Source organism: Gobio gobio (genome assembly GCF_949357685.1).
Source record: "Gobio gobio genome assembly, chromosome: 21".
NCBI classification, from domain to species: domain Eukaryota; kingdom Metazoa; phylum Chordata; class Actinopteri; order Cypriniformes; family Gobionidae; genus Gobio; species Gobio gobio.
The window spans coordinates 20,653,759-20,668,010 of record NC_137117.1 but is presented as its reverse complement, the minus strand read 5'-3'; the positions used below and the strand labels follow the sequence as shown (position 1 = coordinate 20,668,010).

Sequence of the window (14,252 nt, the reverse complement as noted above, 5' to 3'; positions counted from 1 at the left end):
ACAGAAGGTTTATATAGCATAAAACTGCCCTCTTGAGGCTACGTATGTAACAGCCATTTAGAAGCTTTTCAGAGACATTACAACATATTAAAAACTTATTAACAGTGCACTCTCATCTTTCAGTCACCTTAAAGTTTTTCTAAATTTAGTATTGTATCAGTAACCATAAGTTCAGTCATAAATAACATATTACATGCTTAAAAGCACATAATGTTGATATTACTTGATCATCATCTTCCATGTTACAAATTAATTCATACGAGCCTGTCACTTTGTGTACAGCATTGTGGCACATGAGATAAGACATCTACTACTAGTAGGCTCAAAGATCATGTTCTTGTTTTGGAACCTCATGTTGTAAACAGCTGGGATTGACGCTTTCCTTTTAACAATCATAAACTCATCCCGAAAGACTTTAAAAAGGTGCATTTATTAATGTGGCTCGTTTAAACTATGCATTTCCAACAAAAAAGAAAATAAAACAATTTTCATAATTTATTTAACTAAACCAACAGTAGCATATGCATCAAGGCCCCCCCTTTTCTGTAAAGTAAACAGTAAACAGATGAAACATTTCTAGTAAAGAGGTGAATGGAATTAATTGGTCAGACTCCAGAATGCTACAAGGTGTCACCAAGCAGGAAAATATTACACAATATTGCAATGTGAGCATGTCGGCTCCTAAAAAGTTATTCTATGCCCTCATTTCAGTATCATTTCCATTCCTTCCAAGAACATAAAACCTGGATGCACTAATGATTAACTCCAAAACCTTTGGACATATACCGTATCATAGATCCAAAGAATTCAATGGACTGCAACAAAACATTGCTACTTATAATAAGAATAATTTAGTTAACTTAAATTGTATATTCAGATGACCTTTTCTGTACACTGATACAGTATACACAAAGAGCTATGCAATATGCGCCATTTACATAACACACAAACAAGCAAAACAGTTCGGATAACATATGCATTCAACTTCAAAATAAAAAAAGTTCTTCAAAGTCTTTGGGTAATTCAAAAGAACATCCCCCGTCCACGATGGATTCTATTCTGTTCACGTTAGCTGCAGGTCAAAGTATTTTTGTGTGTGTGCTTGTTGTGCGCAGCTTCATTTGGAGGGTTCGCCCAGCAGATGGACAATGAGCTCATATGTGGACAGCACTATGGCTGTGTTGGGGATCTGTCTGATAAGTTGCGGAATGAGTCCTCTGTAAAAAGCCGCGTAGCCCTCTTCCCGTGCCACAAGGCGCGCCGTCTGAAAGAAGTACTTGTATTTGCTTCCCTCTTCTCGGAGTCGCGTCCGAATGACCTCTGGAAGACACACCAGGAAAGTTTGATCATTAAAAGTACGTAGGAGAGGTAAAAGTTACAGCAAACTTGTTTTTCATTACAGGAATGAGAAATCTAAATTTTCCTGAAAATGTTATCACGCGCACGCACGCACGCATTTTTAATCAATTTATCCCATTAGGAATAACTGCATGTTGTTGTAATAAAACTTGTCTGAATCCTTATTTTTGTTTTTTTATCCATTAAAATCTTGTAATTTCACTGCATTTCTCATGCACTCCATGTCCTGCCTTGAGTCATATTGCTATGGAGCAGTGGTTCCCAAACAGTGGGTGGCATGAATGCAATTATAATGGCACAAATAATGTTGTGAGAATTTCTCTGTTGAACTTTTTAATTTAAAACATTATGGTAAAAAGAAAGTAATATTTTTACATTTCTAAAACTGCCAGTAGGTGGCGGCAAGTCACTGTCTTCTTGAGGGAGTCATTCATTAATTCATTCATTCTATCATTCAGTAACAAAGCAAGTGGCTATATTTACAAATGGGTCAATCATTAACTCTCCAGATTTGTTCAAGGCTGCAGATTCGCTCACTAGTAACGAAACACGGATTTGTTTTGCTGTGGCTTTCGCTGGAACTTATTTTGTTGCAAAATTGAGCAAACAATATTGACAATACTGTGTCTAAAATGTACGTCACTTAATATTATCTTTTAATTTTGTTAAAGTGTTGTATAAAATCAATGTCACATTTGCAATCCTATGGCTATTCAGGAAAAATACATTCCTGCTCGTACAACATATTAATAATAAAACAAACTCACACAGGGTATGTTTTTGTATCAAAGAGCATTGACGTCTTAAATCGATCTCACTATGCACAGTTTGTGTCTATATGTGTTCTTCATGCGAGTAAGTGTTTAAAACCACTTTTACAAATGTACATTGTCGAGAACAGCAGTAATGCAGCACGATTTGCTATATTCAGCATGAAACCTATCATGTGCACGCTGCTTGTGTGGATGCGGTCACTCAGTCTTGACCGCAATTTGATTGGATGTCATGTATTTGACCTTATGACACCACCAATTTCCCATTTTTACACCGCAAGAAATACATGCTCAGTTTTAAAATGTTATTTTAAGCTGGGGTAGAATTAAATAAACTGAAAAACTCAGCATTTTGTTCACATACACCGTCACCTCACATACCCCATTTTGGGAACCCCTGCTATAGAGGAAGCAATCCATGTATATATTTAGACATAGACTGGCTGATGCTGGTTTATGCTGGCTGACAGGTAATAACAACCTACCATGTGGATAAGCTATGCAGGAGGCGCAACCCTTGGCGAATGCAGCAGCAAACATGAGGCCCAGGAAATCCGAAGCCCCTTTTTCTGTGTCGGTGGCAGGTGTGGTGAATCGACTCTGCGCTAGGTACTTCTTCAGCGTCTCATAAATGAGGAAGCAGATCATGGTCTCCGAGATGCCAGCGTACGACGCCGTCAGGCCCCGGTAAAAACCTCGCATACCCTCTGTATTGTACACGTAGCGTGCGCATTGCAATGCGTTCATTTTCTTCTCCCCACGTGCCCTGGAGGACAAAGAGACAGTCGGTCAGGTGATCAGGAAGAAATGGATTACAAAGGTCAAGAATTTAACATGATTAACTGAGGTAACAGTTCTGATTTCAACCCTTAGTTTAGGTATTGATCCAGCATGAATGCTAACATCAAGGTCAAAGACTTCATAATGTTCACTTGTAACTTTAATTTGCATTGCATACTGTGGTTGACGTGTAGGGTGGAAGGGAGAATCAAATGCCTGACTATTTTCAGAGAGTACCACCTGATATAATTCTCCCATCTGACCCTAGCAGTTGACTGCCGGCACTCTTTATAGCACAAATATAGAACATGCCTACTAAGCCTCGACTAGTGCGTCAAGGTGGATATTTGTACTGTAGCAGATTGGATCACATGCTAATCATCATGATGTTTGCGTAATAGGAAGACTGTGCTAATGGATTGTACATCCCCATCCTAAAAAACTCATTATCCTCACAGTATCTGGGGATGCAATACATCTCGCATGCAAATGGGCCACAACTCAAGAATCTAATTCAATTAATGTGTCATGCCCTCATGCAAGTTCCCTGTTGAAAGTAAAGCAGGGTGAAACTCTATAGCATTAACATACTTCCTCTCAAGCTGCATCCGTGTTTTGACCATCCAGATGGGATTCATTAGAGAGTTTGTGATGAACGCTGAAAGGAAAACAAGGCAATTAGGGATCCAAACACTCACTTTTCTTTGTAAGCATCAAACAGTTGCATAAATTTCACTCAAGTTCTGGGAAACAATATGGACAATGTTATATATGATCAATAATAAATACCAACAACCTTAAGGCCTCACCTGCAAAGCCTGCAGAGGATATGTGGACGACTCCACTGTTCGGCACAAAGATGCCATTGAAAGTATCTTTTGACTTCGAATAAGCAGCGAAATAGATTGCCCTGAAGAACAACAGAAATAGTACATCAGCGCCTTTATTCTGTTGAACTCAACAACACCCCCTGCTTCCTCGCTCCACGCATGACATTGCAAAGTTCATTTTAATATGGAAAAGGGATATTCGCATTGAAAGGCTGCCAATGTTTTATCTAGGCAAACAGCTTGCAGTGAGTTCCTGACAGTACAGTTTGTTCTCTTTGCTGAATGTCTGGAACAGACCGCACAAAGAGCTGAATAAGCACCCAGATCTACTGCCATGATGACTGTGGGACACTATGACTAAACAATAACTGCAGCATACAAGCCTGAAAAAATATTTCTAGCCTGCTTATAAGTAATCTAATTAAGTAGGCTAGAATGGGAAAAGTATGGCTATTGTTCCTGAGAATAATTCTCATTAATAATAACAATTTATAATTATTGCAACTACTATGAATTTTGTCGCTTTTATATTATCTTTACACAACATTCTTTTCCTAATTCAAAGTGAAAACTAAAAGGAAAAGTAAGGTCATTGTTATGGAGAAATTTTACTTTTATATTATAAATAAAAAGTTATTGTTATTATTATTATTATTATTAACATTGTAGAGAAGTATATAGAAAAAAAAAGTGACAAAATAGTTCTTTACTAACTTTTCCCAATTCAAATAGAAAACTACAAGGAAAGGTATGGTGATTGTTATGAAGAATTTCAATAAAATTAAAATAACAACAACGTCAAAGACATTTAATTACTTTTTATCTTAAAAACAACTCCTCCTTGTTCAAAAATATGTGTTTATGTAATTAAAAAAAAAAGTTATTATTGGATAGTATCCAACAAAAAGTTTGCACTTGGTCATAAACCATATCTTTATTATTTTTATGTCAATATTCATGTCACTAATCCTTTGCCAAAGAATGAGGCAAACGCAGAACTGACAATCATTTTGCATGTTAATTTAACTACTGGACAGTCTTGTACCAGGAAACGGAAAACATTTATATTTAAAATTACCTCTGAGGCTGACTGGGGGGGGGGAATTCACTCTACTGGTTAACTTTGATATAATTTAACCATGACACTATATCCTTAATCTTTTTGATCTGCACAAAACTGAATTGAACCATTACCTTGAGGGTGCAACACCAACCAGATTTGGACCCAAACCTCTGAATAGAGATTTTGGTCCCTCTTTCTCTAGGATTGACCTGAAGAGGACAGAGAGATGAAATTTAGACAGATACACATTTGTGGATTATCATTTCAGTCAGATTACACAATATCAGTTTATAATCCAGTGTGCAGTTTGTTTTGAACACAGCAATTGTGCTGCAAAAGTAGTGACACATTTCTTCACATATTCATTTCCTTTATGATCCACCCATAAGACACTAAACCCTCCTCAGCAGCTAAATACTGAATGTGGACAGTAGTGAAATAACATTTATCGCAAAGTCGATTTCCTGAAGTGCTGTTTCTCATCACAGGCTGATAATATATCATTTCCTGAAAGGAAAAACCATTCAAACAGCCTATATTTACTTCACTTGGAATTAAACTGAAAACAATGAAAAATGAGTCACAAGACAAATGCTTCCTCGTGAAGAATAAAAGGTCAGACATGGTGTCCTTTTTTCCCAAGGTAGATATTGAACCTGTTAATTGTAAAAGCAAATTGACATGTCTCTCTTGAAATTTGGAGTCATGTAGATCCGTACATTCCCTCAGAGACACTTAGTCAGGGACACCTTGTGTTTGCGGGTAGTAATCTGAGCACAGCAAGAAGGCATCATGTGACAGTGCCCGACTACCCAAAATAGACATTTACAGAGAACACTTGTGAACTCTTCTGCCTTTATATAAAAGGCCGCCTGCAACTGGCAGTTAAACACCCCCTCCTCATCATCATCATCATCATCATCATCATCAACAGCAGCAACTAACAGCAGGATAAGAGCTGCTTTAATCTGCTTTCATGTAAAAGATCAAATCCAGTGCTAAATGCATTCAGATAACGGACTTCAGACGTCAAATGTGGCTACCCCACAGAGGATCCGGATCTACACACTAATTCATGTTGGCACCTTCATGTTCAGTGTGGACGATGTCATATTGTTTGTACTTTCTTGCTTACCTTAACACCTGTAGCAAGCCAGGGGTGACAGGTCCCGGCCTAATGACGCCGGCACCGTTGAATGTGCCCAAATGGACTTGAAAAACAGGTCTGAGGGTGAGGCCTGATGACTGTAGTCTAGTTTTTATCACCTCCAGGGGGCAGGTCATGATGGCACCTACAGTTCCACCACATCTGTAAACAAAGCGAAACAACTGTGACTGCTAGTTCTAAATAAAAGCAATATTAAATGTCTAAAGAACACTTATAATGTTACAAAAGATTGCCATTTCAAATAAATGTTGTTCGTTTTGAACTTTCTATTCATCCTATAGAATCTTGAGGGGGGAAAAAAATGTTTTCCACAAAAACATTCAGCAACTGTTCTTAATTTAGCTTCAGAGGAATAAATTACATTTTAAAAGAAGTTATTTTAAATAGTCATTTTGATTAAACAAATGCAGCCTTGGTGAGCATTTTACCCATTCCAACCTTTTTTGAATGGTACTGAATATTAATAGATTTAAGATTTAATAAGTAATAATGTAAGTTCACAAGATTTTTGGAACATACAAATTGGGTTGTGGTGTGGACCAAAAAGGTTGAAGACCTCCAGATTAGATAAAGAGACAAAATCTACTTCTGCAATTACAACATTTGATAAAGGCTGTCATTACACATTTGCAGTTTGAGGCAACAAATCCAGTTCAAACTAAACTTTAGACGCAAATATAAGACTCTGCTTATGTAAAGGTCAAGAGTATAAGAGTGAGGTCAAGGAAAACAAACTTCAACTTCATCAAAATGATAAAATGTGACGCAGGTGACATTGATCGTAATTCTCATTAGAAAGTTAAACAACTGGAGCTCTGCACTGTGACCTATATTACCCTGGCTCTAAAATCAAAGAAAACTGAGATGAGCCTGACCATGTAAATAAATGAGAAATTAAAGAAAAAGCTAAACAAAGAAGCATGGAAAAATCCAGTCCAACCTGCAAGGCTTTCATAAACAAAAGAAAAATGTGCACAGTAATTACACTTTATAACCTGCTGTGTAGCTTGTTTATTTCTAGTGAGACTCGTGGTAAATAAATTGTGATCACAGATCCTGTTTCATGGAAGTCACAACATGTTGACGCAGGTCCCGGGTTGTGCTGGAGAAGTACAAGACATGTGAAGAGCACAATGCCTTTGACCTCAGGACCGAAAGTAAGGGACAGATTAACCACAAATCTGTCTGAGAAGCACATTCAAGGGCAGACGTCCTTGACCTCGACAAAACCGTTAAGCCCAGCATTGATGAAAGTCTCTTCTGCACAGCTTGCCTTCTTATTAAGTGATCCAGCTCGCAGAACACCAAGGGTAATGTTTTTTATCACAGACTGTTTTATAACAGGCAAATAAAGCCTGGGGCATGATTACATAATGCCTATAACGTGGTATAGCTGTTTGAATAAAACAAACACGCAGATGTCTGTGCCCTTCACAACAAGTCCCCTGCCTGAATTAATGTGTAATTGAGCTCAATTTTGTCAGTTCGTTAACTAAATGGCACTAAAATTATCAACTTATTCTTAAGTTATATAACTGAAATTATAAGTGGCATCATGCAAAAGCCAGATGTGGTAAAATATATATGCCTATCAAGCTCACTGGAAATGTTTAGCGTTTTAACAGCAAGGAAAAAAATATTATACATTCAAAAATGGCCATATCTGCTTCTTTGCAACATTCACAATTTAGAATAGTTGTATTTGTTCTGTAGCCTAACTTTTAGGGAATTTTATTCACCACCATCACCATTGGCTTGCTTAATCAAAAAGTAAAATCAAAAAGTCCTATATTCTGTAAAGCTGCAGTATTTATTTTCATAAATTATATTTATTATGAGCTATACAAAAACATTTTATATAATTAAGAAGCCATCATATAGTATACATTAAAAAGAAAAATATACACTCAATATAATATACAATCAAATTAAAATATTTTGAAAACAATATTTTGAATCAGGTTTTGCCTCCAGTACAATAAAAGCCAATAAGTTAATTCTGGAGCAATATTTTGACTTTATAATTTCACTTCATAACTGTACAAATGGGTCTGCATAGATATAAAAAATATAGCTGCCTTCATATTTTATGGAGGAATCATAATATTTTGGGATTGTCAACGTTAAAATTTTTGAAACCTTGACCCATTTTTCATCGCTTTGCTGCATAAGCAGCATAACATAAAAAAACTTGTATGAAAACAAATCCATCAAAAAATCTTGAAGTGCTAGCAGTTTCAGACATAATGATCTTTTATTAAATATGAGCCGTTTTCACGTGGATGCTGATTGGATCGATATCTGCAATGTTTAACAATACTTTTAGATAGTCACTTTTCTGTTCATATATGCATAGATACCATGAAGAGCAATATTTTAAAACATACCCTATTAATCACGTTTAATGTTAAAGACAATCGAATACAATCGCTTATTGTTAGTTCAATGATATAGGCTCCAACTAGACTGCTTTTTTATTGTAAATATATAAAAACATATGTGTAACATGTTGTAAAGTGTTTCCCTGCTGATGCAGTTCTGCAGCTGGATACTTTCGGAGATCTTTAGCCAGCAGACGTGCACTTCAATTGTCCTTTTAAATAGCTGTCACAAGTTCACTGTCCTACATTCATGACTCTAGTATACATGCTTGACATGGGTATGAATCTCTCTGTCCTTGAAAGAGCCAAGCACTTCCCAAGCCACATTTTACTGAGAGCAAGTGACATTGAGCAGCCTGCGCAAATGCAACGCATTTAAATGCGCATAAAACACAGACACTTCTCTTACAACACGTTCTCAAACCATTGAGAAAGTGACACATAGACAAGTGAAAAGTAACAATAAATCAATCAGTTGTACAGGAGTAGTAGATGAGTACTGATATTAAACACGGGTTTGTTGTAGGACGTAAATAATTGCGGAACGACCTTGGATATGTTCATTGTAAAACAAAGCGCTTCCATTTAAATATTCAAAGGTTGCTAAAGCAAAAAAGCTCTGCAATGACGATAATTTAGTTATTTTATTTCCTAAAACTACACTCCAAAGGCACATGCTTCACATTTTAACAGTAGCACATGAAGAGCTCGCGAGAGATGTTCTCGTCTCGTGGATCATGTCATAATTACGTAACGCGTCACTGTTCTGTCTTTGACAGCCTAGACCGAAATAAAGTTTATAACCTTGAGCCATTATTTTACTACAGTTACTAAAAGTATTACTATATATTATATTAATGTGCCTTAAACACTTAACCTGTTCGCGTAGCTATTTAAATTTGCTTCAGTCGCGTGAATAGATGCTGCTCAGGCTAGTTTCGCCGCTAGCTAAAAGCTAACAAGAGCTGTCTTCATTTAGACTAACGTTAGTCTCCGAAATATCACAGAGGAGATATTAATAACAGAAAAATGGTTTATCTTCTGATATGAGTGTGACATTCAATAAAAGCCACTACAGTCCGCTTAAAATTGGTTTCGACCTTCCAGCCTGGCAACCGTCATCCTCGGTTTCATATGGATAATTTAAAAAAATTGAACTCACCCCCCAGCGAAGAGATGTAACAACGTATCTTTCTGCGCCATTTCAAAGAGCCATTGTACCTCACAAAACGTTAGACTTTAAATAAAAACAAAAAAAATGTAGTCACTTGGGCCAGCGGCCTGATGATGCTCCGCCACCGGCTTCTCTAGCTTTAAAAACCCGGATAACGCAGAACCGGAGAAGTACCCTGGATTACGTCATAGGGGCTGGACGGGGGTGTCGTCCATGACGTCACGCCATCGGTCCATCCACAAACAAAACTGTAAAATTAAACTGCTTCATAATATCATGCGTATCATGATACAATACAAAAGGTTAAATACGAAAAAAATCCCACAGTCAAGAATTGTATTTAGTGAATTTATTTTCATCTCGTTTATACTTTTTAAAGGCAAATGGCATTTTATCATATTATTATATTTTATTGTATTATGTTCTAAAGGTTGTTTATCAGTGTTTTTTGAAATACCCAAACAGGTGAACTTAAAATATTTTTATAATAACCAGACTTTCTGTGTCAATGGGCCATATAAATTGTAAACTTTTGAAATGAATGGCTATTTGGTTATTTCAAATTCCAGTGAATCATTGACAGCTCAATGCAGACAACAGAGGTACATAAAGTTACTGAGTTACCTAAAATATAAGTAATATTTCGGAACCTTCAGTTCTTCAAAATGAAGAAATATTGGAAACCATGCTTGTTGATTATCTTCTGAAAAATCTGAAAATTAACATAAATATGTGTTGGAATGTGTTGTATAAAATACCTAATGCCCAATTTGCCTAAATAGACAAGCTAAAATGATGGAGACTCCTGCAATATATATTTTGTTAATTTTGGAGTGAATATGATACCATGTCCAGTACTCAGGCATGTAAAAAAATAATTGGACAGACAAGCTGCTATGAGCAGAGCAGCCTATGAGAAGAGGGGGTGTGTGAGGGCAGGGAGGGAGGTATGACATTTTAACCACTCACCTTTTAACTACGTACTGATAAGTGGATCATTGAGGGTTGTTGACACTGGTATTTTTGTTAATTATGCTGTATTGGCAAAAAACAAAAACAAAAAAAAACACACAACTTAAACACTATCTCCACCTTATTGAAGATACCCACTGGTTAATAATAAACCCACCTGAAAAAAACAACTAAAGTTCTCTATTGTTTTCAACAGTAAAAATCCATTGTACATCCTGTAGAACTAGTTATTCCAGATGTTTATTTACCTTTACAGAAAGCGAAACTAACACCACGTCTGCTATTTTTGTCTTAAAAACACACTAATTTATCTGTTTTATTTTAATTTTAAATTGTACTTTTTATCTTTCAATTCTCATTGTACTGATGGATATTTAATTTACTAAATTTAAACTCCTAAATGTGGCTTATAAAAACAACAAGACTTTAATTATAGTTACTTTACAGTGACGACAGTTCTGTGGGTGTTTCTGGTCACATGCTTTTTTTGGCCACACAAATTTAAATGATAGACAGTCTGGGCAAAACACTTTACTTAAAAGCATGGCTCTGCAAGTAATATTACTGTCACAGATGAATGTTACGTAACCTAAGATATTCACGGATGAGACAGCGTGGATCTAATATTAGCTATATATTCATCTTAGCTGTTTATCTCTCCAGGGGAATATCAAATATAAATTGACTCAGATATCCTGGTCCTTGATTCTGTTCCAAATTCCAGCAGATTTGTAGTGAGTTCAGACAGTTCACAACCTTCATGTTCAGAGTTCTGCATTTTGGATCAACCAAAGACATGGGACATGCAACAGACCATTTGTATTGCATAAGCAGGGAATGTGCTATGCCATCAGCTAAAGTTATACACAAATGAGTTTAATGTTTATATGACACAAGTGGCAATATTTATTCAAATCTCAGAATTGCCTTTATAGGGACTTTAAGTAAGATGATTAATGATTTATATGTTCTTGAATAAATGAAATATTTCATTTATTCAAGAACATATAAATCATATGTGTGTGTGTGTGTGTGTGTGTGTGTGTGTGTGTGTGTGTGTGTGTGTGTGTGTGTGTGTGTGTGTGTGTGTGTGTGTGTGTGTGTGTATTCCAAATGTTATATAATATATAGACCAAAGACAAAAACAAAGGAAAACTGCACAGTGATTTTAATCAACGCTACGGTTTCAGATGGTTGGGAAACCGCGCCACCCTTAGGAGAAACAAGTGAAATAGCAAGATGTGAAAAAGATACTCGTTCTTTTTTAAATGCTACATTGTTTAAGAAATTGCTTAATTAAAACAGTCATTTTCTATTTTTTTAACAGATATTTGAGATATTGGGATATTTCATTCGTTTTCAACGCTAAGCAATGAATAAATTTCCGTTCATATTTTACCATATTTTGATGTGATGTTGTTTAAGCTTCGTACAACAACTGTACTGATCTGATAACAGACTTTATTCTTAAATGAACAAATAGCTGATTCGACTCTCAGATCTGGGTCGGAACCCTTTGGAGGTTACATTTGTTGTAGAGGGAACCACCATAATTCAATGGACCGGAAGTAGATAGAGTCACATTGAACATTTTGAACGGGCGAGGTATGTAATTCGATGGGATTTTTTATTTTAAAAACGAGCACAAGAGTTGCCTACTTGTTTACATGTGTATTAATATCTATATACTTATTGGGTTTTTGTTGCTTACATTTTTCCAGCGATACTAACAGTTATCGTTTTAAGCTATGCAACCAGCTAACAGTTGCTACTGTACAACTGCTTAATAAAGCTTAATAAAGTTATGATGGATTTTCAATATAAAACATGAGAATTAAAAAAAAAACTGGGCCTGGAACAAGTGTGAAACAATTAACGTTAAATATATAAATATAAAAAAAAGAAAGAAATGTAAATGCTTTGTAAAAGGATTTAGAGATGTAATGTATAGCAAATGCATTTTTTAATTCTGCAAAAAGCAACTCTTGGGACATAAAAATGCCTGTGGTTGAAGAAACACTTATTTGGAAGCTACACACCTGTGTGTTTTGTATATTTTCAGTCCATGATGCTCTTGAGGGTGCAACTGCCATAGTAACCATGTTTCTTCCAAGGGTGGTTTCACGGCTGAACCTGCTTGTGCCTGGTAAGCTTATTAAATTTAGCTCCATTAACGCATTACATTTTTTTTTTTGTGATAATTGTTGTACAATGTCCTATACCTTTTTTTTTTTCTTTTTTTTTCAGGTTCATTGCCGAACCAGTGTCAGGTGTTATGCAGTGCTGTGCAACACTGTCGTTCTACCCGTTTCAGAGCGCTTCACTATACAAACAGATGCTTCACTTCAGCTGCTGACAATAAACTTCCACCCAAACTATGGACACCTCTTGAGCCAGAGTTAGAGGAGGTTCTTGTGCCCCGTAAACTATCAGTTTCCCCCTTAGAAAGCTGGCTTTCTCTGCGCTACTCTCTCCCCCCATTGCTGGAAGCTTCTCCGCCTTTGGAAGAAGTTGAGATTGTGGGAAAATCCATGGTGCTGCCTCCGTGTGTGGTGCCATTACTGGAGGATGGGGAAAGCTCAACACCACTGAACTGCAAGAATGTGCTGGAAATCAGACGAAGGAAGATGAACAGGCACAAATACAAGAAGCTGCTAAAACGGACCAAGTTCCTTAGGAGGAGGGTGAAAGATGTCAGGAGGAAGAAAAAACAGGTCCGTTATATATATATATATATATATATATATATATATATATATATATATATATATATATATATATATATATAATATAATATAATATAATATAATATAATATAATATATAATGTGTGTGTGTATATGCATGCATACATGCAAGCATGCATGCACACACACACAGTATTATATAAATAATATATTACAATTAGAATTTATATTATGCAATTAGCGTCTGTAACATATAAACAAGTGCTATAATTATAAATGCATGCCATTACATTTTTTTTACAGGCTAAGTTTGAGAGAGATCTTGCCCGAATCGTTAGACGAGCTGGACTGAAGAAAGCCGCTGATGAATGGACAGCACCCAAAGTCTATGTCAGACTGAGTCAGCCTAAAAGAAATATGTAATTAACAACTGTGTAATTTTAATATTTTTGACTTGTCTTTTCATAATACTATTCAGTCTACCAATACTGCATCTGGAGTGAAACCGTGACTACATGACTTGTCATGCATTGTACTTATTACTGCAATAAAAGGACTCACTTCTCACCTCTGTGTATTATTTAAGAGTGTATTGTTTAATCTCCATTTCCTGAGCTTTTTCTTTTCTTGTATATTTTCAAGTCACCATTACGGTGAAGCAAATCATTTTCATGTCTACCTTTTTTTCATTTTTAGAAACCATATTCTCAAGTCACCACTAGGGTGAAGCAAATAATCTCTGTTTACTGCAGTATTTTTTATTTATTTTTCATTATGGTTTGTCCTGAGTCTCAGGACAGGCCTCAACTACTAAAATAATAATAAAAAAGTATTGAAGACTTGATTACTTTTTTTAAATGTTTAGATATATTTTTAGATAATTACAGTGTTTTACTTATATTAATTACTAATTTATTATATATGTAAGTGGTTTTCCACCATTTTAACGTACCTTTTATGTTTAACTTACCTTTTTATATGTATTAAATATATTTGTATAAATTATAATAAATTAAAGTGCAAATATTCCAAGTAGTATGAGGTCATAAATGCTGGCAATATAATT

At 35.7% G+C, this 14,252-nt stretch overlaps 2 protein-coding genes across 2 annotated transcripts; one reads left to right on the top strand and one right to left on the bottom strand.

The window, feature by feature from the left end:
- Positions 1-411: 411 nt before the first annotated feature.
- Positions 412-9,684, bottom strand: slc25a33 (solute carrier family 25 member 33). The gene is made up of 7 exons (XM_079803248.1): positions 9,517-9,684; positions 5,941-6,114; positions 4,937-5,014; positions 3,722-3,822; positions 3,504-3,570; positions 2,618-2,898; positions 412-1,320 (listed from the first exon to the last, which is right to left on the bottom strand). The coding sequence occupies exons 1-7, from the start codon at positions 9,555-9,557 to the stop codon at positions 1,118-1,120; spliced, it is 945 nt and encodes a 314-aa protein (XP_079659374.1). The 5' UTR covers positions 9,558-9,684; the 3' UTR covers positions 412-1,117.
- A 2,378-nt stretch (positions 9,685-12,062) lies between these two features.
- Positions 12,063-13,753, top strand: aurkaip1 (aurora kinase A interacting protein 1). Its single transcript, XM_079802216.1, has 4 exons — positions 12,063-12,105; positions 12,563-12,646; positions 12,748-13,214; positions 13,490-13,753. The coding sequence occupies exons 2-4, from the start codon at positions 12,601-12,603 to the stop codon at positions 13,607-13,609; spliced, it is 633 nt and encodes a 210-aa protein (XP_079658342.1). The 5' UTR covers positions 12,063-12,105; positions 12,563-12,600; the 3' UTR covers positions 13,610-13,753.
- The last annotated feature ends 499 nt before the right edge of the window (positions 13,754-14,252 follow it).

Coding starts and splice junctions, on each gene's coding strand:
- slc25a33 (XM_079803248.1), bottom strand. CDS start 9,557: ATGGCGCAGAAAGATACGTTGTTACATCTCTTCGCTGGGGG. Junction 3,571..3,721: donor ATCCTCTGCAGGCTTTGCAG/GTGAGGCCTTAA, acceptor TTTTCCTTTCAG/CGTTCATCACAAACTCTCTA. Junction 2,899..3,503: donor CGGATGCAGCTTGAGAGGAA/GTATGTTAATGC, acceptor TTTGTCCTCCAG/GGCACGTGGGGAGAAGAAAA.
- aurkaip1 (XM_079802216.1), top strand. CDS start 12,601: ATGTTTCTTCCAAGGGTGGTTTCACGGCTGAACCTGCTTGTGCCTG. Junction 12,647..12,747: donor GCTGAACCTGCTTGTGCCTG/GTAAGCTTATTA, acceptor TTTTTTTTTCAG/GTTCATTGCCGAACCAGTGT. Junction 13,215..13,489: donor TCAGGAGGAAGAAAAAACAG/GTCCGTTATATA, acceptor TTTTTTTTACAG/GCTAAGTTTGAGAGAGATCT.